The sequence below is a fragment of the Aulonocara stuartgranti genome (genome assembly GCF_965226115.1).
Source record: "Aulonocara stuartgranti genome assembly, chromosome: 16".
NCBI classification, from domain to species: Eukaryota; Metazoa; Chordata; class Actinopteri; order Cichliformes; family Cichlidae; genus Aulonocara; species Aulonocara stuartgranti.
This window is the reverse complement of record NC_138952.1, coordinates 15,165,217-15,183,959: the sequence shown is the minus strand read 5'-3', so window position 1 is coordinate 15,183,959 and position 18,743 is coordinate 15,165,217. Positions and strand designations below refer to the sequence as shown.

Sequence of the window (18,743 nt, the reverse complement as noted above, 5' to 3'; positions counted from 1 at the left end):
CTTAGAAAATATACACAAATTGTGAAATTGCACCTCTTTAAAATGCAGCTCAATTAAACCTAGCTCCAAGAATAATTTTCACCGACAGTTCTGAGATAAGCTGCATGTTATTCTTGGATGCGGTTGTAGGACCAGCTTTAAAATCGCATGACAAAAATATCATACACATTAAAAAAAACTGCATCACCAACGTAGCCTGGACAACATTTGCTAGTTAGATGAAGTCAGCTATCTCATCGTAGCATATTTATATGCATATTTATAATCATACGGTTCTTGGAGTGAGTGCATACACTCATGAAGTTTAGTAACTTCAGGTCACTGCAACAAGCCCAGGTACAGTTTACCGACGGATGGGTACAGGACCTTGAAATGCACCGTGTAGAACGAAAGACCATCGTACGTATCATAAGTTTACCAGTCTCACAAATCGTCATCATAAATACACATTCCTTAACCGTTTATTAATAGGACCTTTGAGCTCAACGGTAATTAATTAGTAGTGGAAATAATTTCTGGTAGCATCACAGAAATGTAGCAGTGACAATAATACTGTATGCTGTAATCGTACTGGGCAATTAGTGATACAAAAAACCTGTTTTATCCTGTGAATAAAAGTATATGTTTTTGTCAATGTACCATAATAACAGAAGCGAAACGCAATATTGTGTCAGGACAATTCACTATTTATGCACAATAAACAAAGGAGCATAGCGCCACAATTTCTGTTCAGCGCCAGACTTGCTTGTAACCTATATCACTAATTATGTTATGAAAATGACGTATTAACTACTAAAAAACACTGACCTTCGTGTAAATGCTTGGAGCAGACTAACCTGTGAGCTGGAGTGTTCTGGGATGTTATATTTGATCTTTGAATGGCTGCAATCCAGGCCATCCGTCGCGTCTTTGTTACTTCGGAAACATGGCTTGAACAATTTCTCTTCAACGACATAATCCGATAACAACCGATCTCTTTACCCGTCGGCTTCCCGTGGCTGTCATGCGACCGGCTATTGCAGTTAATAATACAACAGCTTCTTGACATTTTTGTGTTTCTTTTTATCGCTGTATAACTGATTTTAATTGAAAGCCTGCGTGCGCTAGTACCGATTGCCACGAGTTCCCAGAATCCTTTGCGGTTCTACCCGTGAATGACGTCACATTTTCAATCTCTATATAATATGCATGTTAAATTTTATATTTGGGGTAAAATATCAAGTCTTTTCAAGTAAACCGGTTCAAGTCCAATTCAAGTCCCAAGTCATTGGTGTAAAAGTCCAAGTCAAGTCACAAGTCTGAGAACATTTTTTCAAGTCAAGTCTAAAGTCATAAAATTAATGACTCGAGTCTGACTCGAGTCCAAGTCATGTGACTCGAGTCCACACCTCTGTCACACACACACTGGCTGCAGTACACTAAAACTTGTTGATGTTAACTAGCATTTTAAACAATGTCACACCAAACTTTTTTTTTTGTAGGCAACAAAGCTGTGCATGTGTTTGCAGCGCAATAATTAATGTATTTATTTTGAAGGTACTCTGGTGCATGAAGATAAAGCTCCACAGTGATGAGTGGAAAGGATCTACAAACATTCATAACGAGCATTAAAACGGAAGATGTTGGTAAGTGAGTGAAAAATGGCTGGAATATTCTGGCTTCTGACATAGTGGTCTACTGAACTGTTGAACCGGTTTGACCTGAAGCCCTCATGTCGAATTCTCCAGGTGCCTTTCAAGTCTGTTGTTTTTGTCACAGGCACAGCTTGTGTTTATCCACCTGCTTCCTTGAGTCAAGCCGAAGCACTGAAAAAAAACGTCTGACACAGTTTGTCTCTGCTATCCCCCTCCTCCTGTGCAATCATTTCTTTATTACACATACAATCCATTAGAGCTTAACTGGTGCTGCTCCTCTGTCTAACCTTTTTTTTTTGCTGAAGTCAGCATAAAGTTTTTACTTCAGACATTAAAAGTGATGAGATTTTCAAGAATTCCAGTGATCCTAATTCATCCATATCATCTGTTTTCATCCATGCAGAAAAACTGACAGTGCGAATGAAAAATGGTCTTGGCAGCTCAAAATACAAGCCGGCAGAATATAAAAGACTACTAGCGATTGTTGATGCCAAACGCCAGGAGACTGATCTAATTGGACAAAAGGTAACCTTTTCTTAGCACTATAATCCTTGTGCTAATAAAAAAAGCTGTGTTTTCCTAAAATAAAGTCCTGTTGCATTTAATAACACGTTGATTCAGCAGCAAATAAAGGAGTATGTGGAATAAAACCACTCATTATACATCAAAGGAAGTGTTAACTAAATAGCATGTCCTCAGTAGTAGTAAAAAGTGCAATATCTGTGTGCGTGCATGTGTGTGTGTTTACCTTTTCCCACTCTTTCATATATGCCACACGCTGTAAAAGGATTTCATTTAGCATAAAATAGACATTGCATAATTCTTGTAGTTTGTCCAACAACATGAAAGAGAGCAGTAATATCACTGCCATACAGAATGGCATTTCTGTGAATATTCATTTGGCTTCCTGTGGTTTTTCCCACATGATTATGAGCTGATCAAAAAGTTAATGCTAGGGGCACTGGAGATTAGGCTGTTAGACCTGTGTTGTTTTAATTAGTAAATTGTGTCAGAAGCCTTCTAGCATCATCGTGATAGCCCATGGCTTCTTCAACCCTGTGCTCTGGATAACTTAGATAAGAGAGGCTATGTTCATATTGGCCCTCCTGAAAAAGCAGGCTTTTTGAACATCTCATATTGGTGATGTGATAGGGGTAAATAAATTACCATGAGTAGCCTCAAGCATGGGATCATTTTTGCTTTCTATAAATGGACTGGCAGCATTAGTAGACAGTAAACACTTGGCAGCTCTATACTACACTCTGTGCACTGTGTTACCCAATATACAGATATGTGTGTATGTAAACACTAAAAAAAGGAGTGGGAAACATATTTTTTTCAGTACTGTTTTGATTACAGGTAGACATCCAACAAATGGGCATAATATTGCTACATTTTCCCTACTGATTCACCTATATTAATGTTTACGTGTTTTTGCTGAAACACATTATATTATAAGAAAATGCATAACTGACAGATTCCATGTCTCCAATATTGCGGGAGAATCCCCTTTGTGTGATTGCAAAGTTATTGATCCTTTACTCATGTATGACATTTCATTGATGATTTGTATTTCAAAATGTATTAAAAGGAGCAATAAAGAATGAAAAATGCATAAGGAAAGGGTATATCAGAGGGACTGCTCAGGATGGAGCTGATTTGGAGACAAAGTAAAAGGGGCAAGGTTGAGATGGTTTGGCCATGGGTAGAAGAGTGATAGTGCATGTATTAGGAAAAAGCGAAGGTTAATGGATGTAGTGAGAAAGGACACGCAGATAATTGGTGTGATGCAGAGGATAGGGTGGCAACACCTGAAGGGAGAAGTTGAAAAAAGAATGAGACATGGCTTATAACAATACCTGTGGTTTAAGTTTAAATCCTTCAAACTGAAAAAGATGACTTTTTACTCATTGTGTATGAAAGGAAATTAAATGTCCTCATACAACTATTTTTACATTGTTCATGTGGATGTCTACGAGCTGAATATACAAACCCTATTATAGAGAATTTAAGACACTGTGTAAAATATAAATAAAAACAGAATGGAATGATTTATAAATCACATAAAACAGAATAATAACAGAAGATAGAAAATATGACATTTTAGTATTTCATGAAAAATATTAGGTTACTTGGCAACAGGTCAGTAACAGGTCAGAGGATAAAAAGAGATCTTAGAGAGTCAAAGTTTCTCAGAAGTAAAGATGGGTTGAAGTTCACCAATCTGGGAAAAAAAATTTGTGTCTACTAATTGTGGAAGAATTCCATAAAATGTAAACAGCTTGTCATCTACAGTACATAGTATTACCGAAAGATTCAGAGAACAAATCTCTGTACACAAGTGACTAGGTTGAAGATTAATACTGGATGCCTGTGACGTGCATCGCTGCATTAAAAACAGCCATGATTCTACCATGGAAGTCTCTGCATGGGCAAAGGAATAGAAATCACTGCCTGTGAATGCAGTTCAGCATGTCATCCACAAAGACACGTTAAAACTCTGTGATGCAAAGAACAAGCCATGTGTAACATGATTCAGACAGGGCAGTGTCTTCTCTGGCCTAAAGCTTATTTGAAATGGACTGAATTAAGTGTTAAACTGCTCTGTGGTCAGACAAATCTAAATATGAAATGCTTTTCAAAAACATCCTTCATCCTCTGGACTAAAGAGAGGGATCATCCAGCTTGTTATCAGCTCTCAGTTCCTGATGATATGGGGCACATCAATCCAACATCTATTACAAGAGCATTACTTCGTAGCAGAAGAGTCAGGGTGCTGAACAGGCCTGTCTGCAGTCCAGAACTTTCACCAATTAAAATCATTTGGCACATCATTAAATGAAAAATATGACAAAGCAGATATAGAACTGTTGAGCAGCAAGAATCCTACGTCAGACAAGAATGGAACAACATTCCTCTCCCAGAAGTCCAGCAGCTGGTCTCCTCAGATGTTTACATACTGTTGTTACACAAAGAGGAGATCGCTAAACATGGCTCTGGCCCAACTTTTTTAGAAATGTGTTGCTGCTTTCAAATTGAAAATGGCCTCATTTTTTTTCTTGAAGTAGTGCAACTTTTCATTGCACATGAAGAACTACTACATGTTTGTTTCACAGAAAGTAGAGAAAGAATGAACCAGAGTTAGAAGAAAATCCTCTTTTATGTTATTAGTAACATAAAATCTTTTTTCTTTTATGACAAGTCAAGGAGCCTATTGTGGAAAGATCTATGGAAACGTGAGAAATGTATGAAGGGTGAGCCATGAATTTACACAGAATATTCTAGGTCAAGTACAGAGTTGATTTTCCGACGGTATTATGGTCTTCTGACTTGCAAATAACCATTTTCAATTTTTTTTATCCAGGTATTTCGTATGGGTCTTGCAAGGTGGCATGTAATCCAGGCAGACCTTTGAATATTTTATACATTTTTTTACATTTTCCGTCTGGAAGCCAGGAAGTGTTATGTCAGCGATTTTTAAAATGCCATACATTTTGTTTAACAGAGGCATAAAAATAAGATTGGTATGGGTTAAGAATTAAATGGAAGGAAATGTTGTTAAATGCATGAAAATGTATAATGTGGTGTGAGAAAAACTTTAAATATGAGAATTAAAGACCTCAATTTTCCTTTGGTTAGGTTTAAGCAAACAATAATGTTCACTAAAATGTTTTAAGTGCCTTTACCTAAAAACTGATTGGGAAGCTAACCAATTTAATGGCTATTATAATGCTAATAAGAGTAGATATTAATGGATTAGTTTTATTTGGCAGAGTGAGACTACAAATGAGGTGATGTAATTTTTGCTCCAGGCACAGTTTTTGCAGTCCAAATGAGTTATTAGACAGCCAGTGCAAATTAAAATTACCTATAATACACTGCCTGGAAGAGGCATGGAATATCAGCAGTTTGGCCTTTTTTATTTCAGTGCTGCACTAAAATCCAACTGAGCACTGTAGATTGACTTACTATAAAATGAGCATTAGCAAAACATATCCAAAAACAGCAATCCCCTCTGAACACATAGACACAGCATTTGAATGTATACCCAAATCATTTTATTCACTGCTCATCTGGAAATTACTTGCAACCATGTTTTGGTTTTGTGAGATTATATTTTGTGAAAAAAAACACTGATAAGACAATGCGTTGCTATGCTAAAGGTGCTCTAACGGAGTGCTTTAAAGAGGGTTTATGGGGGGGAACCCACAAGTGATGACAGATTAAGACTGCTACCTCCCCCGTTTCTCCTATTAACATGCCTAATGTGTATCATTTGCGTTTCATCAAATTTTTTCCAGTTTATTTTGTTTTTTTGCATTAATAGTGACACTGTTCCAGCTGAATTATGAGTCACTCAAAGATTTAATAATGCTAATAAAAACTGAAGCATGCCTTTAAATGGATTAAATGCTTTCAACCATAAGAATACTGCGTATTTCACATTCTTTGCAACATTATGATGTATGTATAAACTATGTGCACAATATGCTTTGTGCTTCATTCAAAATGGTCTAGACATTTGATGCGTTAAAGCACTGCGCATAGAGATCTCTCCGGATGAAGTTAATTGTAGGCGGAAATAAATGTTCCTAGTTAAAGTGCATTTAAAAGCAAGCACTCCAGCCAAATGCATGTTGTGCTTCCAGGAAAACTGTTTATTCCTGCTTTGCATTTAACTGCCTTGTGAACCATCTTATAGGTTCACAAGACTCGCTGTGCAGCCAAGGCAACCAAGGAGAGCTCCATATTACGGCAGCACAGACAGGTGTGGAGCACAGAGTGCCTCAGGCTGCAAAAGGCTGAGTAAGAGCCCCCTATTACTCCCTGTCATTATCTGCTGCAGTTTTCTGAATCTGCTATTACACCATGCAAACATTCCACTTAAGCCCCATTATGCCTAGCCAGGAACATGCATGAAAAAATAAATAAATGAATAAACTGGACACACAAAAAAGATGAAACAAAAAATGTGTCCGAGAAAAAATGAAGAGAGGATATTTAAGCTGATTTTCTGACTCCATGACATTAAATTAACAGAGAGAAGTGGGTGGTTATAGCCATGCAGAGACAGAGGGGTATACTAAATGGAGGAAAAGTGTTCCTCTGTGGGTTGAGGCAGAAGTGTGGGACTGGGGGCCCCAGCAGTGTCATGTCTTGTGAAGTGAGAAGGGCAGCACTAGCTCTGGGGTGCAGCTTGTTTGGCTGCATAATGACTATGTCTGAGCCACCCAAGGTTAATGATGTACACAAGCGTTATCCTCAGTAATGAGCCTAGTCATAAGGATGTGCCACTGCTTGCATCTCTCTCCACACATATCTAGTTAAAGTACCTTGGGATTCAAACAAGCAAACAGGAAAGTATATCTCTATGGTTACTTGTTCCTTTTTGCAACCATCTCAACCATGTTAGCAAGAAACAAATAATTATTGTAGCTCTCTCTGTGGGTCATTTCAGTATGAAGCTGCTCACAGCAACAAGACATCCTACCCCTAACTTTTGTCAAACTTTTGGAGAAAGTCCACCAGCGAAGTCTGTAATACTCTGTGTGTGTGTGTGAGATAGATGAAAAAAAGTTTTCACCTTCTTATGGCCATCTCTAAATGTGGAATTGTTGTAAGCCAAATGCAAAGAACATGCTTTTTTATTTTACTCATTTAAGGGTAAAATATATACTTTTTACACCGTTATGTATAATTAGCAGCTACCTTTCAGGTCATGGCCGCTTGTACAAATTCAGATCAATAAGTTGTCATATAGTTTTATAGATTAAGCTACAGAGCACTCCATAACGTTAGGAAGCTGACATTAACTCCATGTTTATTAGGTACTGCATTACAGTGATGCTTGCATCAATAGATAAATAAATAAAGTCTCTTATTCTGAAACAGGCCATTTTGCATAATTATATCATTTATGCTTAGGTTTAAAATGAGTTCATTATTTGTCATTTAAATTAATGGATATGTTTGCATTTAATAGAATGCATTTGTTCTCTCCAACAGAGAGAAAGCTGAAAATGACATCCATTATTTTATAAAGCAGATCAGGCCAAACAATATAACGGACAGTGCCATCTTCTCTCTTCAAGAATATGGTAAACAACTACATTTTTTATGTGCATTTGTGTCACCATCACCTTGCTGTTTAAGCAGTGCACTGCTAATGTGTATACCTGTGTGTTTTCGGGTTTTAGAACTGTTTCTTGAGAGGGAAATTGAGGCATTCAGGATAAACTCTGTGCAGCCTATTTATCAGCTCAGGGATGACCTGGTCTTCAGACTGGGTGAAGTACAACATCAGCAGCTCTCTGCACATCCATCAAACTGGGAACAAGTGATACAACAGGTATTGTGAGATATGGAATAAGGGCTTAGTGATTTTGATAAAGACCAGCCATATATATATACATGTATAAAAGAGTGTTTTGCAACATATGTCCTTGATTGGGGGAAAAAAGAAAAAAAGTGGCAGTATTTTTTCCTGTCTATACACTTCAAGTCTTCAAAAGCAAATCTAATCAGCGGAAACTCTCTGCAGGTACCAGACCAAAATAGCCCATCCAGCTCCTCCACAGAAGTTTACAATCTCTTACTTTCACACAGTGATCTTACCTTGTGCCCAGCAGTATATGCTGTCCATGAAGCTGTTGTTTGTTAGATATCTGTGGACCCTAAAGACATAAATTCTGTCTGTGACTCTGAGAGGCTTTTGCTGGGTCTAGAGATGAATCGTGAGATTAAGGAGTTAGCCGGGTCTCAGAAACACCTTACTGGGAATGAAGTGTATTCCCCCCCCCCCCCCCCCCCCCCCCATGGCCTCCTATTCTCTTATTGGCCCATAGCCCTTACCCACCTGATTGCTGATAAACACACATTTTGTCTTCCTTTCCCAATCTCTTATTCCACCACTTTTCCTTTCTCTGCCTCACAATAAAAAAGAGAAGCTGAATGCTGTATAATTGTGCTTTCATCCTGGAGTGAAAGTGAGGAGTTTAAAAACAACACTAAAATTGGCACAGAATTGGGTGGTACATTGGGTGATATTGTCTACCAATATAACAAGTCATAACAGTATATTAATACAATCAGGATCAGCTACATCATATTTGTATTTTTTGCTTCCAAATAACACTTCACAGCTTAATATTTCTTAAACATTACCTTAGATCTAACTACTCCTTTTAATTAGGCTCTTACAGTTTTAATAGGCCTAATTAGTGATTTTCTATTATTGCAGCAGTCTATCAGAAGTTCATAAATTTAGATGACCGAAAGAAAATATATATAAATATCTTGAGAGAGAGTTGTTTGTGGCAGAGGACTTCCAAGGTAGCCAGAGCAAGATTTGTAGTTCTGTTTTACCATTTTGTTTTTTCTTGACAACAAAAGGTCAAACTGGCATGTTTGTTTTCTAACACTGTATTTAATACATTTTTTATGTTTTCATTCTTGTACCAACAGATAAACTTTGTCAAAGCACAACAAGATGACATTATTGCAAACTTTGATGAAGAGTATCTGGACCTGGAGAGAGAGATTGTAGGCCTTGGCCTGGAGGTTTGTTATTTTATGCAGAGAAATTTCCATTGTCGATAATAGCATATTCTTCACCTTAATAAGTGAGTGCTACAGTGTGTCGTGAGAGGAAATTAACATTTCATTATGCAGGGAATGCCAAAGTTTGCTCCATCTGAATATTTTGTTTATTTATTTTGAACTAAGTTAGACGTTTATTGGGTCATCGTTCTATTCTTCAGTAACCTCTTTACAGTTCTGCTTATATAACTGACTACTGAGATATGCATCCAACATGTTGATATTTAGAACACAAAGCTGAATATTTTCACCAGTATGCTTAACAGTTAGCAAGATGTTTGTTTTAGGAAATGCTTCTCCCTGTTTTCTCCAAACACCCGTCCACAGCATTAATTTTTGAACCCCTGCTTGAGGGGTTGTGTTTGCTTGTATTAATTTCAAATGTCAGTCAAAATATATGATTATCCCAAACTTTTATGTAAAACTGTATATATCAAGCACATAAAAAGTCTATAGGCAACCTCAAGGATTGCCATATTGTCCTTCACAGAAATATCTCACTAGTGCTTCAGATAATTTGGTGAACATTCCAGAAGAGGTTTTGAATTCAGACTGCCCTTATCCAGAGCTGAAGGACTCACTGATCGAAGCCTTTCACTCCCTATCAGAGAGATACCAGAGCAGGCTGCAGAGCCTCCAAGAACAACTGCAAAGGACAGACAGGTATGTCTGAAGATGTCTGAAGATTTAAGCTTTGCTTTTTTCCCCTTATTTGCATAATTCAATGTTTTTACGCATTGCTGGATGAAATATATCGCTGGTTTTTACCGCTAACGTGAAATAGGTGGCTGAAATAGGCTTTTAATGATCTTCAGCCTTTCATTTAGATAATTACATGCGGGAGCAGAGCTCTGCTGTAACTGGACAGGTCAAGATGAAAGATTAAGAACTCAACAGGATATTAAAATCATATAGATGCATAGTCACTTCACCCTGCAGAAACAACCTTTTAAATACGTATTTCTCACCAGGAGAGTGATTATATCAATATCTCCAAGCTACTTCAGAGCTCGATTTTTATTTACATACAGCTGCTTTTATATTATTGTTACACAGTACTGCTTTTTATCTGCATGTACTATATGAAAATGCAATGCAGTCAAATGAAGGTAGAGAAAGACAATTTTGTAGTGTTGCTTATCTGTTGCAGTGCTTTCCTTTCTGATCATGTACTGTTTGTGTTGAAATTGTTTCAGGTTCTGTGGCTGGTGTGAGCACGATCATGAACACTTTACGTTCACAGTGTCTAGGTATACTCATGACATACCCAACCACAGAGCCCTCTGCATGGATATGCTGTTGAGATTCTTTCCTGGGAAAAGTAGACAAGAGCTGGTAAGTACTTTAGGGGAAAAATCTGAATTAATTGTTAAATTTATTTATAAATGGACAAACAGAAAAGCCAGCTATTGTTCTAATCAGGAAATAGGTAAAAATCTCTAAATGTACAAAATTTGATGGTTGATATTTTCATATGTAAAGACATTTTGCATTAATTTTCTACAAGTTATGAGAGTAAATTGAGTATATTTTTGGTTTTTACACTATTCTATGACATTTTATTAACTAGAATAGTAGTGGCATAACATTAATAGCAGCAGAAGTCAAAAATAAAATAAAATAAATAAATAGTTGTAGTATAATGTAATTAATCTGGTGAAGCAATGATCACCTTTGAAAAGAAGTCTTGTTCCTCCTCATACAGTTAGAGTCACTCCTTGAAGCCAACCTGTGCAACCACAGTCTGGTGTGCTGACCACAGAACAACTGAGCATCACGTGCCTTGCTCAAGCCTAAAATGTATCTTTGGGTAAATTGGTCCCCAGGTTTGAATGATTGGTCACTTTCCACCAAGCATCATTTTATTATTATTTCTTTTTTCTTTACTACACACAAAACACACACATACATGCTCTCTTACATGCATTTACCATAAATTAAGGCATTAACTTTCCCACACACCCATCTAAAAATGTACTTTACTCCCCTGTGAGAAGCAGCCCCACAGTGTGAGTCCCAAGCTCCCTGATCAATGTAGCTTAGTACCCTGAACCCAGCAGTGAGACACATAGATAAGCCTGGACAATGATCTGCTCAGCACGCTGCAGGATATGCCATGTCACCCACTGTGGACAATTTGCTCACGCCACCGCCTAGCATCACCATGACAACCGCCAGACCCTCTCTCCGTCCTCACCATCACCCAGAGACCTGTCCTCATATCAGTTCCAGCTGGGTGCTGCATTTAGAGCTGTGATCGTTCAGCCTTAGGGGAGTCTTGCAAGGAGGAGAGATGTCTTTCTCCATGCCCCTCACCCAGAAACATTCCCAGAGTTGGACTAATTCAGCTATTAGTCATAATTAGACTGGCTTGCGTGCATAGGATAATCAGTGAGAACTATAGATTGATTTGCTGAAACCTCTCTGATTACACTCACAAATGCAATTCTGCTATCAGCATGTGGAAAAAAGAAATCTTGATTTTATTCAGAGTTTTTGGCTTTTTCTCTATCTGATATCTAAATGAAATCAACCGAACAAGTATGTCTTTGATTATATCCAGCAAACTAGTAAAATGGTCCCCCTAGCTGAACTCAGCTCTGCCTGTGTGCATTTCCAGTGAAAACATGAATTGTGACTGGCATGTGTGTGATTTGTGATATTTTGCGTGTATTTGTACACGAAATCCCATTAGCACTCCAGACAAATTGGTGACTTGGAAATTCTATAGTTAGCGTTTTAATCACAATTTAATTATATTTCTATGGAGTCAGCATCTTAGCCCTAATGTTTCTTATGTTGTTTTTCACTTTAGAGCATTGAAGCCTGTTCTTGTTTGAGCTATGGTATTCTGCTCACCTGCCGTTAAATTTGATCTCTGTGCAGTCATTTTAGGATGATAGCGTCATTTTCTGTTGCTTTTGTCAGTCATATTTTAGCTGAATAGAAGGTGTGAGACAAATGGTTTGTGGTATGTAACAATTGAAGAGCCTTGGTGATAAAAGCAGCCTAAATGTTTGCAATTTCTTGCAGTTCTTCTTTTTCTTCCTCTGATCCTGTAGAAAAATATCCGAAGGAAAATAGGGGAAGTGTAGAAGGTTTATTACTTTTCTCTTTTAACCTCGAGATATTTTAAATATATCATATCTTGCAGTAGTTTATCCATAGCCTTCAGTTGATATCCAAGTGGCTATCCCTATCTCAGAAAAGTGTCACTTTAATCTGTATATGGTAATTTCTTGTATTTTTGGGTGACCTAAAGTAAAACCAGCATGTCACTTTCACAATCAGGTGGTTGTACTCCAGCCAGCTATAAGTGGACATCTCCCTCTGCTGGATGGGGCAATTAAATGTCTATTATCTTTGTACCAGCAGAGAATCAGCAGGATTTCATAATATTAATATAATAGTAATAATAATATTCCATGCTAATAGTAAAAATTATTCATACCTCTTTGTACTTCTGAGTTTATATGGCCATTATTTATTTCACATTCTCCTCCAGGAAACCTTACTCTGCAGAGGAAATGTAAATGCAGCAGCTGAACTAGGTGGTGTTACACTCTAAGTGTATACTGCAGGCACAGTGCTGTGGATACATCCACACAAACTGTGAGTGCAATGGCTGAAGTGCACCCAAGCCTGTGCACAAGCATGCAAACATATATGCACATATCTCAAAGGCTCATGCTTAGTCTTTACTTCAAACCACAGTAAAGGCAGGGGCAAAAAGAGAAAGGGAAGAACAAAGCAGGTGGGGGGCTTTTCCTCAAGTTCTAAAGTTGTGTATTAATAAACAGGATTTGCTTGACTGCCTCTGGCGCTTCTGTTCCGTTGGCAGGTCTGTCAGCTCACTCATTTTCAATAAAACCATTCAGCCGTCTAATGCCTTCCCACCGTCAGTTAGCCACTATTAGCCCATAGATGAATATCATTCCCTCGGTTCCAATGAAGCAGCCAAGTGGTGCAGCCTCTGTGAGCGCTGACACAATGATGAATAGCTACAGGCAGCCCTCACACAGAAAGGAACTGTTTTCCTGTAGGACATTTCACAGCCAGGAGAGAGAGAGACCATTTTATACACCAGCAGAGTTAGATCTGACACAGACTTGTCCCTATGGTCCTGCTGCCATTATTGTAGAATGTAGTAACAAAGGGAAGTTTTTGGTTTGCCATTAGCATATTGTTAATTTGGTGCAACACGATGCATAATATATCAGAGTTGCCGTTTGGGCTGTGGTGCTTTAGTTTTGAAGCACTATGATCACAGTGTCATCTTCCAGGTTTTTTTTCTGACTCTGTTTATAATTGTGCCTGATACATCTGTACAGTTAAACATACAAACAGTACACAGTCCATTCTCATTCTTCTTCCAGCTGGAGCATGAATATGTGTGGGACTTGCAGCGCTTCACCCAGGCGCAGCTAAGAGCAGTGCCCCAGCAGTGGCAGCGAGACCATGAAGAACTCCTGGCCCGAGCCCAGGTCACACTGCAGGAGGCAAAACATGCCCACCAGGAGGAGCTGGAGCTACACAGAGACCGCCAGAACCAGCAGGACGTTTACTTGCATCTCAGAGAAAAAGTTAGTGCCTCTTTTATACCTTTGAGTCTTCAGTTGTTGCATTTTTGAGATACACTGAAATCTACTTATGGTGCCAGAATATACGTTTTCCTCATATATATTCAGTATATGCTATATAGTTAACATAACATCTTTTTTCCTATATTCCTTTCAAGCTATCTCATGTGCAGCTGTGATAGTGTTAAGTTTGAGGGAGCAGATTGCCTGCTTGTGTACAGTATATCTGCTGATGAGGCTGTATATTACGCCAGGCTGCCTGACAGCATCTCTTGCTTTAGCTGCCACTTGGGATGGGCTGTGAATGCAAACAAGCTAATAAGAATGGTCTTGCAAACATGATGTTGCTGTCTCCGAGGGGTGCTAGTTCACATTTGCACAACAAACAAGTTACTCATGTGAACAAATCCATGTGGTGTTGATATAGCACCAAGTTGCTTATGTCCTGTGGCTGTTTGGATAAGACACTGATGTATGAGGTAGGGCTGGTGGGAGCCGACAACACCGAATCTCATTTTGTCAAAAAAACACCACAGAGGTTGTTTTTCTGCTGTTGGTTTGCAGATGCAAAGTTCTAGGATTGTTTTCTGTACAGATCTGTGAATTCTTCCCTCTTGGCATGAATTAATTCTTTCTGTTTTCAGTGTTTTTAACTCTATATTACCACAATTTTGGTATCTTGTTTCGAAAGTTGTTACGAGACTGATCCTGATCCTAACAACCACAATATATAGTTAATAACTAGAGCCCAGCCAATATATATTGGCGAGGGTGGTGTATTGCCCGATAATTGGTATTTGCCTTTATATCGGTATTGGCATTTAAAACTGATAAATGAAAATTAAAAAAGTAAAAGAAGAGATGGAAGAAACTCTCTGTTCTATGAATGTGGATGTTGCATAATTTGTCCACCAGAGGGCACTCTGCAACTTTCAAGATTATTTTTAAACAACATTTTCATATCATCCTAGTTAGGACTCATAAATCGCTACAGTTACCAAATATTATGGGGGAAAAACAATATAAGAAAATATCGGCCAAAATATCAGGTTTGTAAATCACCAAAGATTGTATCGGTCTTAAAAAAAAGTCTATATTCTTGTAGCGCTGTGAATAACGATCTCCACTCCTTTCCTTCTGCTACCTGCCAGTAGATTATTTTTCACATTTGTGTCACACTGAAGAGTTGAAATGTTTTCTATACAAAAGTTTGAAAGATAGTACATTCTCAAAAACAAACAAAACCTCCCAATTTTTTTATTTTACTTTCTAAATAGTAGTGCAACTTTATATATGACCATATACTTGATATGTCTTAAAGTGCATTATCCTAAACTTAAAGCAAAAGTTGGGGAATTGAAGACTGACTGTCAATAGGTTATTATTTTTTTCTTATGGAGTGTAATTTAAGTAGTGGATGTGCACATATTTGAGTTTGCGTGGAGGCTCAGATGGTGTCTTGTTTTCATTCAGTCTTTCTTTCCACCGCCTTTATCATCACTGCGCAGTGACACTGCAGCGAGGCAAGATGGATTCTCCTTCCGATGCGTCTGCCTCTTTAATGCTTTGGTTTCTGCAGCTGCTCCCTCTGATCCAAACAACTCCCCTGACTCTACTGTGAGTCATCCCTGTTGTATTTAGTGTACTGTGTAGGAAAATATGGTAGCAGAAACTTGCATATTGGAGCTGGCAGTATAATATAAATAAATGAATTAATCAAAATGTATATTTTATGGAGGGCTAACGGTCAACATGATCTATAATTCAAGAGCAGTCCATCCTGGGTTTTTTTTTTTTGTGTTTTTTTTTAACAATACAATTGTTTTTTTCCATATAGTGGTAATCTGATGGAAAAGGATGAAAAGCACAGTTTCAAAAAAGACAACAGACCCTTTGGAAACAGCTTACTGTGAAAAAGAATTATAAAAGAAAGATTATAGTGATGGTACTTTTTGGTTAAGGCGGTAGAGTAAGTGCCTACTTGTTACGTTTTCTTCCTTGGGTTTCCACATCTCGTCTTCTCAGTGGGTTCAGATGAGAGCATACACAGGACAGTTTTTGGTTAGTGCCGGTCAGATTCTGACCTCATTATAGTGAGTGAGGTTGTGTGCTGCCATCCCACTCAGACACTCTTCAGGGAATGGTGCAGTGGGAAGAAATCAAGGGTAATTGATTTTAGAGTTTGCTTGAACTCTTCTGTTCTAGAAGGGGCAAGGATGCCACAGAAGACAATCTAAACTCATATGTATGCACTCAGATGAGATTACTGATCATATAGCAGTTTCAGAAAGCGCTCCAGACGTGAAATTGTAGAAGCTGTGGTTGTTTTAAAATAAAAAGATATTTAAGATAACTAGTCAACATTACATGCATGAGACCCAGCTCACAATCGTTCCATTTTATCACTGAAAGACAGACTCTTCTTTTCAAATCACCATCCGTTTGTTCTGGCTCTTGTAATTAGCTCGTATTGTTCTCTGTGTTACTGTTAATTCCGGCCTTTTATTGTGTCCTTGCTTTCATTTTACCTCCCACTTATATCTCGCTCCCAGGCATATTTGATGAGTGATTGTGTTTTTTTTCCACATGAGTAAATAAAGCCTGGAGGGATGACAGATTGTTGCAACATGCTCAGGTGGGAAAGGGATGAGCAGGCCAAAGGACAAGCGGCACTACAAACAAAAAAGAAAGATTTCACAAAACCGGAGGTTTTCTTTTATAGCCAGCACTCTTTTTTTTTCTCTCCGCCCTCCCACCTTATCTCCAGAGTACTTTACCAAACAAACATCACTGTTATAGATTAACTTATGGCCACATTATTTATGTGGTCTTCCTACAGTAATCAGGATATTCTCTAGGCTCTGTGTGAGGAGATCGCCTGTCATCGAGTCAGTCATTTAGTGGCTGCCGAGTCTCTCTGGTGGCCAGATGAAAACAACTGTGGAGTTGAGACAGTGTGTGGGCTCCACAGTGGCTCAGCTGACAACTCTCTGAGGAGTTAATTACGCATATGTCTATAATTTTTCCTTTGCACAGTGATGTACCTGTTATGGAACTCAGGAAAATGTTCATTGTCTTGGGTGTAAAAATACAACAATAATTGCATAGTTTCATTTTTGTCATCTTGTAATGGACTTCAGCTCTTGTCCCTTAAAAGATTCTGTAAATTTCATGTATCATTAACGTCACTCAGCAGAGTGTTCCCACATAATAAGGAGTAATGCTATTCTCGCTTCTGTTTGTTGCAGTAATTTACAGCGCTGATGATTTTATGGTTTTTGATTTTTTTAAAGCCTAATCTGCTTCCATCAGCTGTTATATATATTAAATAACTTGCAATAGAAAGTTATGATGGCTGCTGCAATGCCGGCTGACAAAAGACATTTAACTGTACAGTGATATTAACAAAAGCTTTGAGCCAGCTGCAGTGCTCCGATAAAAAGACTATCATTCTTTTGTTATTCTGACATCTCTGCAGTCTTTTTTGTGCTACCATGAAAAAGGATGGTTTCCCATTTCCATTTGAATTCACAGAAAATGAGATTCCAGTGACAAATTACTGTAGACTGTACATAATGACCATTTTATTCTCTTTGTGCTACCTAAAATGCCTCTTCATTCCTGCCTAAACAAGAAGTCTTACAAAACACATTCAGACACTGGGAATCTTGGAGTTTTTAAAGAAACATTTCATTGTTGTGTGACCTGAGTGTATCAAAATATATGTACTCCCTACACACCTGCCTATATGATTTTCTATACATTTTGCAGGTATCTTATTTTGACTGATTGAACTTGATGGATAGTTTAATTATGTGTACTTGTTTTGCTGAGAAAATATGCCCACTAAAGTTATATTGGGTAACTTGTCAGAATATGCCAAAATTTCATTTTTTAAATGATTTATTTATTTGTTTTTTTGCATGGGTTTAAGCGTTTGATTATGTGAACACCAGAAGTTATTCAAATTATTACTGTGACCGTTCACAACCACAGGATTGTACTAAACAAAGCAATAATGGAAACTGTTTAAATAGCAAGTGCGCACATAGCTATGAGGCAAGAATGAAGAAGAGGAAAGTACATGCCAGGATAGTAGAGACCCTGGTACTAATTAAAAAAAAAAGAAAAGTTAACTTTAAAAAAGTGTCCAGAAGCAAAAATAAATAAATATTTTCTTACTTCTCCAGGTTCAGTAATACTGAGAACTCAAAACATCTGCAGGAAATAATTTTAATTGTATTTGCGAGAGTTTTCTAAAGAATAACCATATTGTATTTCCATCTTTAGCACTGCTAAATAGAAGTGGATTAGAGGCTGGAGTGTTTAAATTCTTCTCTCAATCTCACAGCTGCTGCTTTCTCTCAGGCAGACATCATGTATGATTAACTTGATGATATTGCTGGTGATAATGTGTGCCTGGTCAGTATTCAACACTTCAATACCCGGCATGCCACAGAGAGGCTGCTGCATAACAAACCTGTCACTCATTCCCCAGCAAATGTTTGTGGCTATGTGTGTGTTTGAAAAGTTAAGACAGTCTCTTTCCAAATATCTAGCTGGGTGACTGAGGATTGCTATTGATTTTCTTTTTTTTCTCAGCTAAAACTTGAAAAATCTCTACATTTTTAACTTGAGGAGCTTCTGTGTAAATATAATTAATCTAAATTGCAGAATGAGGATGCCATTCTCCTCACTAGGATACGTTTTGTTTTAGTGTAGGCCTCAAACGCAAGGGTTTTCTTTATGATTCATTGTTTAGAGGGGCCTGAGGGGGATCTAGAAAAGTGTGAAAAGCAATTTTGGCACCTCCTCTGGAGTTCGTGCCACAATTTGGCAGCTGGTTGTCTCCGTCTGAGTAATTCTTTCCAAACAGTTGCTAATAGACAAGAATCTGCCTTTTTCTTTTCTCCTTCATCCCTTATGTGTG

At 38.0% G+C, this 18,743-nt stretch overlaps 1 protein-coding gene across 2 annotated transcripts in view; it reads left to right on the top strand.

Annotated features, from left to right (window-relative positions):
• Positions 1-18,743, top strand: part of LOC309690256 (coiled-coil domain-containing protein 148-like) — a 44,259-nt gene that overhangs the window by 2,132 nt on the left and 23,384 nt on the right. The window contains exons 2-10 of one of the 2 annotated variants that reach the window (XM_082507222.1): positions 1,537-1,625; positions 2,038-2,159; positions 6,337-6,440; positions 7,641-7,732; positions 7,832-7,983; positions 9,099-9,194; positions 9,724-9,896; positions 10,430-10,568; positions 13,610-13,816. In XM_082507222.1, the coding sequence (XP_082363348.1) occupies positions 1,571-1,625; positions 2,038-2,159; positions 6,337-6,440; positions 7,641-7,732; positions 7,832-7,983; positions 9,099-9,194; positions 9,724-9,896; positions 10,430-10,568; positions 13,610-13,816 (1,140 nt within the window). In that variant the 5' untranslated portion in view covers positions 1,537-1,570. Of the gene's footprint in view, positions 1-1,536; positions 1,626-2,037; positions 2,160-6,336; positions 6,441-7,617; positions 7,733-7,831; positions 7,984-9,098; positions 9,195-9,723; positions 9,897-10,429; positions 10,569-13,609; positions 13,817-18,743 lie in introns of both variants that reach the window. The other variant, XM_082507223.1, reaches the window with a different exon arrangement.